At 44.1% G+C, this 16118-nt stretch overlaps 3 protein-coding genes across 3 annotated transcripts; 1 reads left to right on the top strand and 2 right to left on the bottom strand.

Moving 5' to 3' along the window:
* Nucleotides 1–91: 91 nt before the first annotated feature.
* dolk (dolichol kinase) lies at nucleotides 92–4537 on the top strand. Its single transcript, XM_088280992.1, has 3 exons — nucleotides 92–204; nucleotides 276–347; nucleotides 1000–4537. The coding sequence occupies exon 3, from the start codon at nucleotides 1077–1079 to the stop codon at nucleotides 2655–2657; it is 1581 nt and encodes a 526-aa protein (XP_088137118.1). The 5' UTR covers nucleotides 92–204; nucleotides 276–347; nucleotides 1000–1076; the 3' UTR covers nucleotides 2658–4537.
* Nucleotides 4390–10214, bottom strand: phyhd1 (phytanoyl-CoA dioxygenase domain containing 1). Its single transcript, XM_088280993.1, has 10 exons — nucleotides 9561–10214; nucleotides 8460–8618; nucleotides 7881–7956; nucleotides 7701–7804; nucleotides 7118–7180; nucleotides 6547–6568; nucleotides 6309–6437; nucleotides 6050–6166; nucleotides 5542–5668; nucleotides 4390–4639 (listed from the first exon to the last, which is right to left on the bottom strand). The coding sequence occupies exons 1-10, from the start codon at nucleotides 9591–9593 to the stop codon at nucleotides 4591–4593; spliced, it is 879 nt and encodes a 292-aa protein (XP_088137119.1). The 5' UTR covers nucleotides 9594–10214; the 3' UTR covers nucleotides 4390–4590.
* A 136-nt stretch (nucleotides 10215–10350) lies between these two features.
* On the bottom strand, nucleotides 10351–15899 carry lrrc8aa (leucine rich repeat containing 8 VRAC subunit Aa). The gene is made up of 4 exons (XM_088280991.1): nucleotides 15869–15899; nucleotides 15607–15775; nucleotides 12867–15003; nucleotides 10351–12543 (listed from the first exon to the last, which is right to left on the bottom strand). Exons 3-4 carry the CDS (start codon nucleotides 14991–14993, stop codon nucleotides 12268–12270), a joined length of 2403 nt encoding a protein of 800 aa, XP_088137117.1. The 5' UTR covers nucleotides 14994–15003; nucleotides 15607–15775; nucleotides 15869–15899; the 3' UTR covers nucleotides 10351–12267.
* Between the last annotated feature and the right edge of the window lie 219 nt (nucleotides 15900–16118).

Genomic DNA, 16118 nt, shown 5'->3' with positions numbered 1-16118 from the left:
TTTACTTTTAGGTGTATTACTGGGTTACTATCATTTAGTAATCATTAATTTAATAAATAAATGAAATGAAGCAATGGAAAGCCGTGTAACACGTGACCCGGCTGGCAAAACATGGCGGCCTCCTACTGGCTGGGAGACGACCGATCGCTGACAAAGCGGAGAAAATAAGACGCCCTTCACTTGCTTTGTCCATATGACAACGGGGTACGTATTATTCTGACGGTCTGTGCAGCCTCGCTGTTTATGATGATTGTTTCGATGTTTATTCTTCGCAGTGGAGCTTTGAGGATAGCGCAGAGTCTGCAGTGTTCTGTTGGTAGCCTGCAGCGTCTCTGCAAATCTGACAGGTACGTAATAAATATTTAGAACATTAAGCTTTTTTTTGCCATAAATATTACATAACTAATACCTCCTCAGCCATTGGGGGTAAAACACAATTTGCAACCCCCCACTGAAACTAAAGGTTATTGTGCAACGAACGTGTGCGGGGGTGGGTGTGTGTGTGTGTGTGTAAATGTGAGCGTGTCAGGTTCACCCAGATATCAGTGATTTATACAGTGGTGAGCAGTCACAAGGCCTTCTCTGCTGGCCTACATTTACATCCTATATTCTAACAGTTGTTCAATGAAATCAGAGTAATTTAAGTCACTCCAGAATGTGTATGGGATGCTGATTTGTTTTTGTCTCATCAGATTCCATTTGTGTTGTTGCGATGTAATTTAAACTATAAAATGGGACAGTTTTTTCCACAGTAATTTCAAATTTGTCAAGGCCTGCCTTTTGAATCCTTGCACACTCAAAATCTCATCTCTCATCTCATTATCTCATCACTCAATTTATTGGAAGACTATTCAGTTGTAAAACTATTCAATAGCTGCAGCCGATTAGGCACGTTTTACTTTCTTTTATGGGCCACATGTAGTGATGCGCCGGGTCAGATCTGGCACCCTCGCCTTGAGTTTGACACCTGTGTTTCCACTTTCAACTGAATTGTTTCAGAGTGAAGTGTGGCCCAAATGAAGAAGTGACAGACGGCAGCGTTTGTTGATCGCAAGCCCGCTTGCCCGTCCTCAGCGATGACTGCACACGTCAACCCGGTCTTGGTGGAGTCCGCCGTGGTGTCGGCGGTGGTTGTGTGCGTCCACACGGCGCTGTGGAACCAGCACTCATGGTGCGCCGTGGCGTTGCTCATCCAAGCCTTCTACGTGCAGCACAAGTGGGACCGCCTGCTCAAGTCGGGCGGCGCCGTCTTCCAATTCCGCCCTGGTGCCAACAGCGGCATCGTCCCGGCCTCCATGGTGATGCCGTTGCTGGGTCTGGTGCTGCGGGCCAAGTGCGCCTCGGCAGGCAGCGTCCATCTGGAGCGCTTCACAATGGTGGTGACGGTTAGCGGCATGGTCCTGGCGCTCTTCCTGTCGCTGATTGCGCTGGGCATTACGAGACCTGTGCCCACCAACACCTGCATTGTGGCCGGCCTCTCGGCCAGCGCCATTTTGTACACCGCCAAGCAGACTCTGACGGTGTCGGAGGTGATCGAGGTCCTGGAGGTGTTGCTGATCTTTGTGTACCTCAGCCTCATCGTGCTCTACCTGCTGCCGCGCTGCTTCACTCCGGGCGAGGCGCTCCTGGTTGTAGGCGGCATCAGCCTGGTGGTCAACCAACTCATCAAGCGCTCGCTGAGCTGGGGCGAGGCCAAGGGGGGCGACCCGGTCCACTACCTGCTGCCTGTGCTGGTGGTGGGCTCGCTCCTGCTGGGCGTGGTCTTTGCGCTGCTCTTCTGCTTCATGGAGTCAGAGACGTGGGTGTCGTCGCTCTTCTTCCACACCATGACGGCCGTGCTGGGCCTCGGCATCCTCATGCCGTGGCTCGCGCTCTTTATCGGGCGCCATCCCATCATGTGGCTGTGGGACTTTGTCACCTTTAACCGGCGCCGCATGGAACTCGTGGCGTACTGGGTGGCGCTGTGCTTGGCTGCCACCTGCGTGGTACTGCATCAGAACTACCAGCGCCGCGCCGGCTGCAAGAAGCACCAGGCCTCCACGGTGGTGCGCAAGTACTTCCACGTGATCGTGGTGGCCACCTTCGTCCCGGGGCTCCTGTACGACCGCCAGCTGCTGCACGTGGCATCGGCGGGCTGCCTGGCCGTCTTCCTCTTCCTGGAGTACGTGCGTTACTTCCGGATCAAACCTCTCGGCCAGCCTCTTCGCCAGCTGCTCACCTTGTTCTTGGATGAACGTGACTCGGGACCGCTCATCCTCACCCATGTCTACCTCCTGCTGGGCATGGCGCTGCCCATCTGGCTCTTCCCGGGGGCGTGTGCGCCCAAGGGGACACTCCCCGGGGCGGGCGGATTGGTGCCCTATGCTGGAGTGCTGGCGGTGGGCATCGGCGACACGGCGGCATCAGTGTTCGGAAGCACGCTGGGCGAGATCCGATGGCCCGGCACCAAGAAGACCATGGAGGGCACGGCCACGTCGGTCCTGGCTCAGATCATCGGCGTGGCCGTGCTGCTCATTTTCGACATGGGCGTCAACGTCAACGGCGCCTACTCATGGATACTGGGCTCGGTGGCGCTGGTGGCCATGCTGGAGGCGTACACGTCGCAGATTGACAACCTGCTGCTGCCGCTCTACCTGCTTATCCTCTTCACGCTCTGACAGGGTGACGAGAGTAGCTGACAGTGAACGGCACAAAAGACGACAAAACTTGGCAAAACTCAGTCGTGGCAACGTATGGAAAAAGCGCAAGTGAGGCGGAAGTTGTCATGGCTACAAATCACATTTTAGAACATTTGACATGAACCACTCAAAGTTAGGGATATGATACATTGGGTTGAAATTTCAGAATGAAACTAAAATGCACTTCACTTTGGCAGCGATTCTTTTTTGTACCACAAGAGGGCACCCTCATAGCAACACACTGATCATCAGTGCACGACAGCGTTCCGCGCGTATTCGTAATTTGTGGATTTTTTGGGGGGGGGGGCGGGGCAGAAGCTATCCTCTTTTTTTCTGAAAATTTTGTGACAATCAAATTGAAATCCCATTAATGTGTTCCAGATGACTTGATACATTTTTTTGGTTTTAAGTACCAACCTCTTTCATACACTCCTTTATCCTAGCACATGAAATTAAAAACCCCAAAAATAGATGAATACGTACAGTGTACGTCGTACACTTATGTAGCGATAGCAAAAATCTGTGAATAATCCACGGCCGCCCAAGAGACAAGCTGGCGGCAAAGCACTACTTTTGACGATGCGCTGGCTTATGCACTAAGTAGGTGAATAAGGTTCAATCAGCAAATTACGTGGGATAGGTTCCCCCCCACACAAAAATGTACATTAAAGCAAATTGGCCAATTATTTACCAACTGACAACAGGTTTTCATGTGCAACGCCGACAAAGCAAGCAGACTAAAACAAAACAAATACAAGACAACAAACTTAACCAGTGTGACGTGTCATTACGGTACTAGATACATGGCGTCATAGCACGAGGCAAATAAACGGTCGGAAACAGGTGTTAGATAAAAAAAAATAATTAAAATAGTTCAATAGTGAAGACATTGAACAGCTTGGAAGTTTCAAAGTCGACAGAAGGTCCAATTCAGGTCACCTGTGAAAGTCACGGCGCATTTTCGCCTCATTGTGAAACTTGAGCCAATTTCCCAAACCGTGTGAGTAGTGTTCAGTGTGATTCTGATTCTGCATCTCGTTCGCATTCATCATTGAAGCCTTAAGTCGTGTTCATGCCTTGACATCAGGCAGCCAGAGTTGGTTGTAGATGAGAGAGCATGACGGCAAAAGGCCGCTCCCAGTCTTAGACGGGAACATTTATTTATTTATTTATTTTTTTTGCAGCTATGGTGGGACCACTTTCAGTATTTATTTAAAAAGCTTCTATTCCAATCGATCATGATGATCGAGTGCTGCCTTCTTTTAATCTTGCCTATGAATGAAAAGCAGACTTTATTTTTTGCAGGTTTCATACAACCTTGTCAATTATTTATTCGAGAAAAATGTTTTTTTCTCATAATTTAATATTTCCTTCTAATCCTCAATTGTAACATGAACATGTCCCAGCATTTCTAATCATGTCACTTTTTTTTGCAGGTTTCATGGTTCCTTTTCAACGATTTATTTTCTTGTGCCGTTTTCAGTTGTTTTCCCTCTCTAACAATCATGTTTCCTGAACTCCTCAATTTTCACATCATTAATCATGTCATGCGAAAGCAAAATAGAATTTTTTGTTTTTGGCATATTTGATGGGACCTTTTCAAATATTTGTGATGATTCATTTTCTACTTCAATTCTTTTTTGGGCCTTTTTTCTTCTCCCAACAATTCTGATTGAATGTTTTCTTCGAACATACTGTATGAGCATGTCCCTGCTTTTTATTTTTTTTTTTTTATTCATGTCACGTTGCATGAGGAGCGTGTCACAATGTGTGATTTGTGTACATTGGAAAATAAATTATCATTCGTACGAATGTCCTGTTTTGACAATAATCTTGACAATTAAAGTACATGCACAAAATCAGTTGTGTTCATCATTAATTCCTAGCTGGGAACACACCATCATCCAGTTCCTCATTTGGTGTAAAGAGCCGGGAAAGGAAGTTCTTCTGTGGGCTGCAGCCTGAAAGGAATAAATGTGAAGAATCTGAACCAATCGTATAGTAATCACTTTTTTTCCGTTGGTTGGTAATGATGGACATCAGGGATGGGCTACTCCACGTGACCCTCACCTACACGCTGAGTGGCCCCTTGAGTAATGACAATTCTGAACATGTTTCCTCCACTACAGGAGCCCATGTATTCACACAGATTCACCAATTAAGATGATAAACCTTTTATTTTTTTACACTTTATATTATTTACATTTTATTTTATTTATATTGATGAGGGTGGTTCGGTTAGCCAACAATTGTTTTCAGTAGAAAAAAATCAGACATTAGGCTCATCAGTGATTTCTGAAGAATTTGAGGGGTTTACAAAAACTAAAAAATCTTGCACGGAATGTTGGTTTGTTGCTCAACAGTTCAGTGCCATCCTTGAATGGTAATTTTTTTTTATACACAAGAACCCTTTCCCATGGGAAAAAAATCTCAATATGTGGTCATTTCTGGCTCCTGTTCTTTTAGTAATTTTAGCAAACTACTTTTTATTTCTGTACTTTGCTTTCAAATGTGATAAATTCTTCAGTTTTTTTTTTTAAATGTCTTCAAATAATTTGTTGTTATTTTATAACTACGTGAAGCAGATTGAGTTATCTTGTGTAGAAAATGCTCTAAATAAATAAAGCTTCCAGCCTTGCTTGCCTATTTTTTTTCAATTGTACAAACCCTTTGTTGTTAAAGGCTGGACCTTTTATAGTATTTTAGCCACATGACATTTTTGTCCCAATCTGTTTAGGAGGTGCGAGGTCTCATGTGGCCCTCCCAGTAGCACTGATTAAAAAATTGTGGAGGACCCTCCATAGTTGAAGTTGCCCGTCCCTGCTTTATAGGAAATCAAAGTCTTTGTGTTTGAATGTCTGACCAGTTATCTGGACTCCAGCGGGTGTGGTGGGCCTCCATGAGATGGAAAGTATACACATGGCGCGAGTCCTCCGACACGTTCTCAGCGCTACGGTGCACCACCTGCCCGTGGATCAGCACCACACCACCTACACATTAGATTGATACAGTGTTGACACACGTACCCCTGTTCAAATGCCAGGTTTGGTGATAAAGAGAAATTAGACCAAGATAAATGATTTGTATACTACTCAATCATTTTTATAGCTTTATGAGACAGGAAGTAAAAACTGAACAACTCAGATGATGCGTTTGCACAAGACTGCACACCCTCTTATCTGAGGGTGTGGCTGTGTTCAGATTTAAGTGATCAGATTCACACACATGATAACCACCATAATTGAATGTTCATAATTCCCTCCATTTTGTTGGGAACTATTTCATTTGACTTTTGCCATTGTTTTTTGCTTGAAACGTGTAGGCTAGGACATTCCGCATAATGTAGCTCCTTAAAATAAATTTGAACGTACCTTTTTTAACTTCTACTGGGACAAACTTGTCGCTGTTGTAGTCCTGCTCTGTGCCAATGAAGTCCGTCAGGGGGAAGGTGCCCGGCGGCGTCCTCACCATCCGTCTAGTCACGCCGCCTGCACGGGGGGGAGGAAAAGGAATTAACTCATTCACTGCCAGCCAAATTAAAAAAAATAAAAGATTTTTGACATCTATAGCCGTCATTGGCAGTGAATGAGTTAAGATTGCCTGTGTGTGCCTAATAAAGTGACCACCTACTGTTATGCGAGCCCGGCAGGAACCACAGGCAGCCGTTGTTGACGGTGGCATCCTCCAGGGCTACCCACAGGCCGATCACCCTCCCCAGGGGCTCCGTGTACAAGAAGGTGGCATCCTGGTGTGGTGTCACTAAGGAGGGTGGGGTGGGGGAATCAAGCAACAAATGTTAGCTCAAGTATATATTCAAAGATGGTATTTTGCCTTGTATATTCATTAAACAATTTGACTTTGTTCTGACCTTCTCCGCCAATCCCAGGTTGCTGCAAGGGGAGGAAAATAAATAATCTAAGAATCAAAATGAGAAAAAAAATACTGCTAACATTCGGTAACAACACAAAAGAAAATCTATTTAATGATGAACAAAAATGTATATGATGAAAAATACTGTAATATTTAAAAAATGTGAATACATTGTATGGAAATGTTTTTTTTTTAAATAAAGCATGGAAATTAAAATAATGTAACAAACATGGTAAAAATTTAGTATTGCACATAAAATCGTTAGATTTTAGTATCCAAATCTAAATCGGGGGCAGAGCAGTTCGTCTGGGGGGGGAACGGTCCAGCCGGACGCCCATTTTTGGGGCGGGGGGTGGTTGGGGACAACCGCGTAAATATTGAAATGTGAAAAGAGAAGCATAAGATACTGTACATAAAAAAACATTATAAAATATTTACACCCAAAAATACAAATAATAAATCACAGATTTTTTTGGGTGCAAAATATGACAAATCTATTCCAAAATACGGTTTCCATGAAAATCAAGTTTTGTTGTCTTGAATGTAAAGTGCCTGTTGTGTTAGTTGACCTTGAAGATGTACATGCTCTGCAGGACAACTGGATGAACTAGCCCAAGCTTCCTGGCGATACCCTGAGAGGACAACGACAACCCCGTGAGTAACCTCTCACACACACTACTCAAATGCTCTCATGACATTTACACGTGGAACGAACACTTTTAAAACCGCTTGTGAAATACTCTCAAAAATGTAAGCAATTTTTTTTTGCTCTCAAACAACCTACTGAAATATTTTCACTTGAGAATATAAAAAATCACTTCTGTGTATTGGGATTATAATAGTAGTTTGGGATTAATTTTTTTCAATGTTTTTTTTTTCTTTATTAATTTTTAGAGGAAGTTAGATTAGATATTTTTAATCCTTCATTTTAGTTGAGTTTTTATTCGTTTTAGGATTAGTTTTATTCTTAAATATATGGAATTTTAGTTGAGGCCATCCCCCCCAAAAAAGGTCAGAAAAAAAAGGTGTTCTAGTTCTTTCATTATTTCATTTATGTAGACGAGTGAAATAAACTTTACTTGTGAGTATGAGAGCATTTCAGTTGTGTATCATAAGCTAATCGTGAACACTCTGGCCTGGTTACTTTCTCACCTGAACTTTGGCTGAATGTGTCACTTTAGTGTACAAAGGTTCATAGGCATGAAGCGCGTGTCCCACTTTATTGAGAGATAGATGCTTAGGTACCGCAAATTCTCCTGCGGGTGCAAAAAAAAAAAAAACTTCACCAAAGTGGTTGAGGAGCCAAAGAATACATTGAATATGTCGACTGACCTTTGTCGTCAAAAACTCCCTTCTCGAAGAAAAAGCGGATCTTATCTCCACTGGTGATGAAATAGTCGGCGTTTCCCTGCCAGTCAAAAGCACAACAATAGACGTACTTCCAAGAATATAGTAAAAAAAACTCATCTATCAACCCACTAGGATCAATGAATCAGTTGTTTATATAACAAAGACAAGATGATTTTTTTTTACTACATCCAGTAGATGGCGCAAAGAAATTCTTCTACATACTGGTGTCATACATTTTACAAAAAGCGTATTTATTTCCCAACGGGAAAATAAGGAGAGTGCCAAACACATCCAGTTAGAAGGCGTGCTAATAAAAAAAAAAATATTGCCAACTTTCTCTGTCTTTACTAATTCTGCCTAGCAACAAGTGACAGACCTAAAATAAGCGCTCTGCATTTGCAAAGTGAGGTGTCGAGGAAGGCATACAATAAAAACCCGGTGCGTAAGATTAAAAAGAAATAGTACAGCTAAGAAATCTACTTACACACAATAACTTAAGAAATCTACTTAAACACAAGTATTTGTACTTGATTACTTGCGACCACTGAAACCACTACTGACCTGCTTTTTGAGCTGCTCGTGCTGGTACGTAGAGAAAGTGGTGCGGCAGTGCGCCGGCACGTCCATCACTTCCACAATTTCCGACATCCGCTGACGCAGCTCATCACACTCACCAGGTGTCAGAAGCTCATCCAGCACCACGTAGCCGTCCTCTAAGTACTACCAAACACACACACAGGACACCGCACCAAGTTTTACTTACATTTCATTTCGTTGTTCACGTTCTAAATTTGAGTCGCTTTGAAGTTCTCATCCTAGTTTTCAAGAGAAATGCTCAAAAGGATTAATTGATTAATTTCCTGTTTTATGGTTATCATCACACTGAACTGGCGCAAAAGGAAAACAAAACCAAGAAATCGTGTTTTTATTTTACTTAAGTTTTCCATTTAAGTTTCTTTATGGTAATGCATTTTAGTAGTACTTAAATATTTATACGTTAATTATCTGTTTGTTTATTTTGTGCAACAGACCGTTTATTCATTTTATTGATTTATGTGACTTTTAGCGTATTATAAATTACTTCAATTTACAATATACAAATGACAATTTTCCCATCATTTTTTCCTGAGTATTTATATTATTTTTAAAATCAAAATCAATTTCATGTTGGGGTATGTTAGGCTTTTAGAGTGCTTTTAATTTTTCGGTATACTTTACCTAAAAAACAATTTAATATCCTTTTTGGTGTATAATACACTGTTTCATTTCTAAAAATGTGTTAATTATATATTTTATTTCCTAATTAACTGAGTCGTTCATCAATATACAATAGATTATAATTTTTACTTATCTTTTTTAAGTCATGCTTTTTTTAAATTATGATTTTATAAAATACAGTTGTGCAAGTACATTTTCCTCTTGTATTTGTGGGCTTGCTTCTGTTCATTGCACGCAGATCAGCAGCTCAGACTTTTGCTCCTTTGTATTAAAGTTCACAACGCGGCATCAATTATTTCCAGCATTCAAGTGTTCGCACCAGTCGCCGCTTGCATTTGCGACGCTCTGATTGGCTGCGCCTGCCAACAGTTTATATAACCAAATTCAACAAACGAAAAACCCGGCAAACCTTTTCCGAATGTTGCTGCTGATTGCATTGCTCACCTTTTGCACATGTTGGTCGCTTATGAAGTCCATGTTTGTCTTCACGGCTCAGAAAACCCCAAAAGGTTTTGCAGCCTTGGAGTAAGAGGAAGAGCCAACAAGCGGTTTACCGATTGGCTGGCGGGATGAGCGAGTGGTTGACTTCCGGGAACGTGCCACATGTTACGTCATCACGCCCCCTTGATCCCGACTCATCCAAGTCGGATTTGTCCCACAGCAACATTGAAAGCAAGTATCTTTCAGTTTCCTGCGCCCTCTAGTGGCTATTTCGTTGAGTTTCCAATTCACTTCCATACAGTAGGTTACGAATCCTTTTTATACCAAGTACCACCTGAAAAAATATATTAACCTCTCCAAGTACCACTAACATAGCCCACATTAAAACACAGTGGTCTGATAAAAGTAAAACATTAGAGGGACACATTTTCAGTAATAATTTCATGTCCATATTTTGCACACACAAAAAAGACAGAGCAATACAACGTAATTGGCAGCATGAAGCGACAGAGAAGGTACCCAATAGTACAGTAATGGAATTTATGCCTCCAGCAGAGAATAAATACCATGCTCCATGTGTGTTACGTAGCAGTTTGGGTTTAGAATTGTGATAACATAAATGCGAATATGCGTTCGCTCGTCTATGATGTTTCCTATTATATCTTAGCATTAAGATAGCAGATTTGTGACAGTTTGTTTGAACGTTTTCGTGTTTAAATCGGCAATGATTATAAACAAAGGCATGTCAACTGGCGTTCAAACCCTTCTTTAACAAATAACTCTATAAGAGCAGTAAATGTCGAGACAGTTTATTGTGTTACCATAGTACAAAAAGTGCAACAATCAAACATGGTGTGATTTTTGTTCTCAATTACATTTAATTTTGTGTTGCAAAAACATTCACTTCGCACTTGGAGTATGGCTTTGCTGAACTTGCAAAATTTAGACAATATTTGCTTCCCATCATTTGAAACTGTTCCCACATGTTTTAATAGTGCTGTCAAAATACTCCAAGAATCTGGAATAACAGCACGTTTTACATCCGATTTACTGTCCTGGTGGTTGATCTATTGTCAGCATGTTTGGGTGAGGCAGTCCTGTCTCATACAAGTGAGCGACTTTATGTAACACCCCAAACTCTGCTGTGCCAATGACCAAGTCTGACTGTCATTACCATGGCACCAACTTTTTGAAACTGAGTGTCAGGGGGAAAATGAGCGCTTCCATAATTACAAAAATGAAAAAAATAAAATACTTTCACTTATGGTGACAGCTTTATCAAGTACACGCTCATCGGAAGCTGAACCTAATTCTTAATCAATGTATCCAACAAAACTCAATGTAGTTCTGCTTACCTATTGGTTTTGACATGATAGGCGGGAGTAGTGGATGTGGGTGTTTCTGTATAATAGTAACCTTGCATTTTATGTGTTTCCACGCAGCACAGGTTGGTATCTTGAAAGTGGCTTTGGATCTTCCCCAAGCTTAGCTGATCATGTCATGAGCGGACAAACTCAGGCTGGGGCCAGTTATTATGTAGTTAGCGAATTATGCCATCCCAAAAATGCATTTTCCCAAATATGGAATGCTGCAGGGATGTTAACAGATACCAGAGTACATCTACTGTTTTATTAAGTTGTTTTTTTGTTCTTTTCTGCTGTCAACTATTGCACAAAACTCCGTGTTAAACCATAACTTGTCAATTATTTAAAAGTGAAATCAAAATACAGTGACAGTAAGATAGCATAATGTGGCTGGAGAAATGTTGAGTGGAGAAAACTGGTACAGCGTAAATTACAAAAATAAATACATTCCAAAACATGTAAGCTAAGGCCGTGTTAGCAACATGCAAAGCCACGTGGAGCAATTCATTTCAAGGCCGCGGTGGACGTAGTGAATCATTAACACTGTTTATTCCTGTAAGGCAGCTAAAAATGTCCAGTAGTCTTACGAAAGCTAAAAACAAGTAGCCTGTAGTGTAAACATGACTAACCGTGGCTGTGTTGGATATCACTCGTGCCTAAAATAGTGAGATGGCCATTTTGTAGTGCCATTGGACTGTTTTAGTGAGTATAGATTATACCTTGACATAGTGGTCACAAGAACAGCCATATAGCTTTGCGCCAGTACAGAAAAAGCTGTTCCGCACTTTATATTAATTTGCTGAGCAAGACCTTCAGTACGTACCGGTTGAAAAACGTATATACGCATTTAGTAGTAAATAGGTAGATTCCAGTTGACAAATATAAACGTCCACAGCAAGGAATGAGCAGCTTTCGAAAACTACTTTTTCTTTGACAAAACTATGTAGTAGTAGTTCACTACATAAAATGCCCCATACAGTGCTTAAAGAGTTGGGAAGGAGTGAATGATTACGAACACAGCCCGTGACTCATCCCAAGTCAACAGTTCCTTAACGATGCATATTCTGGTCCATTGGCACATAAGAACTCAATAGTACATGCAAAAAGGAAGAAAAAGACTCAAACATGCTCATTAAAAAAGGGGAACAATTTGGCACAGACCCCGGGTGGCGTACGCTAAGCGATTCTTTAAGGCCAAAAGTGTTAAGACCACACAGAAGATGCACTGGAGCATGTGTGATGAACATTCAAGGCTTCTTAAGGTACACTTGTGACTCTCATGTCACAAGGAAAAGGTGCACGGCCTCCACTTACCTTCCCAAGGCAATTAAAAAATAGAAAATCCGTCACACTTTGTCCTTTTCTACGCCCAGCAGCTGCTGCTTGACCTCAGGTGGCAGTGTGTTGAACAGCTTCTCCTCCACCATCAGGCCACTGCGCAGCAGCAGCCGACACTCGCCCAGCTCGGGCGGCAGGCCCTCCAGGTTGTTGCCTCGCAGCTCCAGCTGGGTCAGGCCAGCCAGCTCGCCCACGGATGCCGGCAGTGTCTCCAGGCAGTTGTTGCCCAGCTGCAGAACACGCAACTTCTTGCACCGGAACAATTCTGTCGGCAGCGTCTCAATCTGGAGGGAAGAAGGCGTACGGAACGGATTAATAGGATCTGCATTATTTTTTTTAATGGGAAAATTGCTTTGATTTTGGTCCAATTTATTTTTTGTCAAGAGTCTTGGTCCCTAACCCTAGGTTGTATCAAGACAACTGGACTCATTTCTTGTTTATTAAAGATATTTATTTTCGGTTTGTCTAATGAAACCTCAATCATGCACAGGAAGAGCCCAAAGTGAAATGACTTCCACAATAACAGTCCAGTTGCCTCCATTCAACCTTTGCGGAAAACTCTGACTGGGATGATTGACTCTAAAAAGATCTAATGAGCGCGTCTTACTCGGTTTTCTGTGACAGCAAAGTGCTGCAGGTTCTGGAGCAAGCCCACGTCGGGCGGGATGATGGTCAAGTTGTTGTGACTCAAGTCCAAGAAGCGCAACTTGTGGCAGAAGAAGAGCTGGCTGGGCAGCTTCACGATCTTGTTCCTATTGAGATACAGCTTCTCCAGGTTGTTGAGAGTACCGATCTGAATGGGTATGTAGGCGATCTGGTTGTACCAGAGCTTCAGGCAGACCAAGCGGCGCAGGTGCTGGAAGCTGATGATCTCCTCGATGGTTTTCAGGTTGTTGTCCTTCAGGTTGATCTCCTGCAAGTTATGCAGGCTGAAGATGGAGTGTGGAATGCGCTCCAAGTCGCAGTGCACCAGCTCCAGTTCGCTGAGGTTGACCATCTTGTTCATGTTGTTGAGCACCATGAGTTTGGTGCCCTCATTGTTGATGGAAAGCTTCTGGAGGTGTGCGCTCAGGTCGGTCACCACCTGCGGCAGCTTGTAAAGGTTGCTCTTCAGACGGAGAACCTTGAGCTTCTTGAGCTCGCGCAGCCCGTCTAGGACGATGTAGCGGTTGTTGTCTGCGCTCAGGTTGCCAGTCAGGTGCAGCTCGCTGAGGTTCTTGAGGCTGTAGATCCACAGTGGAATCTCCTTGATGTCGGTGAACTTAATGTGCAGGGATTTGAGCTTCTCCCGGAGGAACGTCAGGGCGGCCGACTCGATTTTTGCTGGCGTGTGGTAGAGCCGCAGCTCGCGCAAGTTGGACAGCTTGGCTACAATGGGCGGAATGGTGACATCGGGGATGAACTCCAGTTTTAGGCCCTCCAGCTCCAACAGGTCAAAAACCGTCTCGGGGATGCCGCTCAGCATGCATAGGTGCAGCTCCAACTTCTCCTGGGAGTTCTTGGAGATGTGCTGCCGGAGCTTCTCCAATGTCCACTCATTGTTGAGGTTGAGCTGCCGCAGCTTGTTCTCACTCACCTCCGACAAGAAGACGGCGAAGCGCTTGGAGTAGAGCGGGTCGTACTGGTCAAGCATGTGCAGCATGAAGGCAAAGTCATTTTTCAGGTCGGGGATGTCGCTGTAGCTGCTCTCCTCACGGATGGCCTCAAAGGAATAGCGCTTGAGGGTGCGCCGCAGCATCCAACACAGTGTGTACATGGCGATTAGGCCGTACACCAACACCAGGCTGATGTAGAACGACGCCAAGATTTTGAAGAGTGTCGCTAGCGGGTGGGCGCAGTAGAAGGTGCTGAAGCCAGTCAGCTTTTCCGTCTCCACCGTGCACATGACGCTGAAGCGAATGTAGCAAACGTAGTAGCTGGCGTAGCTAATGATCACCAAGAACATGATGACCTTGATGATGGTCTGACGGACGTAAAGACGGTGGATGACATCACCTTCTTCCACATGGATCCTGAACTTCTTCACCTTTTCGAAAAGAGCCTTGGCCTGCTCTCCTTCCTTCTTGTCCAGAACCCCCGTTTCCGATCGATCCACGATCCCTTGCTCAATTTTGGTCTTTGTTCTCTGGAGCATGGGCATGCTGGCCTCCACGTCCTTGCTGGCAGGCAAGGGCTGGTACAGGGTCTTTTTGTCAGTCGAGCCATTCGTCTTCCCTAAAGGCTTGGAGTCCCTCTCCTCCACCACGGTCTCCGATAGCGCCCTGGTGGTCCACGGCGAGTCAAAGCACTTTCGCAGGATGGAGACAAAGTGCTCCAGTTTAGAGCTGGTGCGTGGGAACTTGAACCAGAAATTGCTGCAGGCCAGGAAAATTAGCGTGTGGAGCAGCACCAAATACGGGAAGTACTTGGCGAACCAGTGCAGCTTGCTCTCATAGCACACGGCATCGATGTAGCTGTACTGGTGGCGGTCCAGGTCATTCTGAATGCCCCGGGGCTCTCCCGGTCGTGGGGCTGAGTGGCTGCGCGGGGGCGCCGCCTCACACGAGTCATTGGCGACCCACTTACAGGGCAGGCAGATCATCTTGTCCTGCGTGATCTGCAGCGTGCCGCCAAACACAGCAATCATCAACATAACCACCAAGATGTAGTCGTTGAAGACGTCCCACCACGGCTTCAGGATACGGTACGCCGGTTGGGTGTCGGCAAAGTACCGGAGCTCCGTGATGGGAATCATGATGGCTTTCCTACAGGAAGGCAGAAAAGCAGCGGGTTAGCCACAGAAGAACCAGATTTGCCTTTTACACCGAAACAGTGTCATCCTGACGCTCATGTGGCTGTGATACTACCTCCCGAGGCAGACAATTGCTGGCTGAACTTTGTCCCACTGTTATGGTGGAAAAGACCTCTGTAAAAATTTCTGTCTAGTTCATTGGTGACAAACCGCACTCGGCTACTTCCCTTTTATGAAGAACCTCATACATTTTTGCATTCTTCATATCTTAAGCTTAAAGTAAATGCCTAATGCAATGCTCAGTTTTTTTTTAACTAGGTCAAACTGGTTCTTTACAAGCTGGTGATGTCACAATCCCATGTGATGCCATTCAAAGCTAGGGGTTCCTTCTTAAAATGGAAATACTATCACATAATTAATGTATTACATAATTGCAAATATACATTTATGAAGCAAGTGGTGTCAGTGCATTACATCTAACAATTTGTCAGCGTACTAGTACACCAAAAGTAGAACTTATACTCGGACAAAAAACGTTCATAGGAGATATTAAAGATCTCGTGTAAACTGCCCACGCCTCCCGAACACTTTACTTCCGGGAAGGGGAAAAACTCACCGCTTTTATGGACGTTGATGTCTCTCAGCTCCTCCACACGCCAGGGATACATTTCTCAACCCCGAGACCGCCCGTACAACACGGGTTCGGTGGGTGGGGACCCAGTTGGACAGTAGCTCCGAAGACGGAAGGCTGCGGATTCCGGAAGAGTTGGTCCGCCAGTGCGAGCCTGCCGGAAGTCGTACATTTCCTTGTCGATGTTCTTTTCCAAAGTAAAAGCAACGTGTTATATGTGTGTAGGTCGACCAGAACTTGGCCTTACTTAAAAAAGACACCGTGCCGTCTCGAAAACGCAAACACCCCCTCTAAGACACACAGAGTTGTAAACTAGTAAGCTCTAACGTTCTAATTTGACAACGTTGGTTACTTTGGCTCGAACACTTTTGCGTTCGCTACCAGTCATCCAGTTGAGATGGATTTTAAGGAAGTAGTACATTTCCTTGTCTCACGCACAATAGTTTAAACAAATGAACACTAACCGACCACAACCTACAAACAATGATATTTTCTGC

This window comes from Idiotropiscis lumnitzeri, chromosome 18, assembly GCF_059441095.1.
Source record: "Idiotropiscis lumnitzeri isolate Australia: NSW breed Sydney's pygmy pipehorse chromosome 18, RoL_Ilum_1.0, whole genome shotgun sequence".
Taxonomy (NCBI): Eukaryota; Metazoa; Chordata; class Actinopteri; order Syngnathiformes; family Syngnathidae; genus Idiotropiscis; species Idiotropiscis lumnitzeri.
This window is presented reverse-complemented; position numbering and strand designations above follow the sequence as displayed.

Bases quoted from the DNA above. Each gene is read 5' to 3' on its own strand.
- dolk (XM_088280992.1), top strand. From the start codon at position 1,077: ATGACTGCACACGTCAACCCGGTCTTGGTGGAGTCCGCCGTGGTGTCG.
- phyhd1 (XM_088280993.1), bottom strand. From the start codon at position 9,593: ATGGACTTCATAAGCGACCAACATGTGCAAAAG. The intron at 6,167-6,308 runs GTAGGTGGTCAC...CCCCCCGTGCAG, and splicing joins CCTGCCGGGCTCGCATAACA to GCGGCGTGACTAGACGGATG. The intron at 4,640-5,541 runs GTCAGACATTCA...TATTCCTTTCAG, and splicing joins CGCTGGAGTCCAGATAACTG to GCTGCAGCCCACAGAAGAAC.
- lrrc8aa (XM_088280991.1), bottom strand. From the start codon at position 14,993: ATGATTCCCATCACGGAGCTCCGGTACTTTGCCGACACCCAACCGGCG. The intron at 12,544-12,866 runs GTAAGACGCGCT...TCTTCCCTCCAG, and splicing joins TTGCTGTCACAGAAAACCGA to ATTGAGACGCTGCCGACAGA.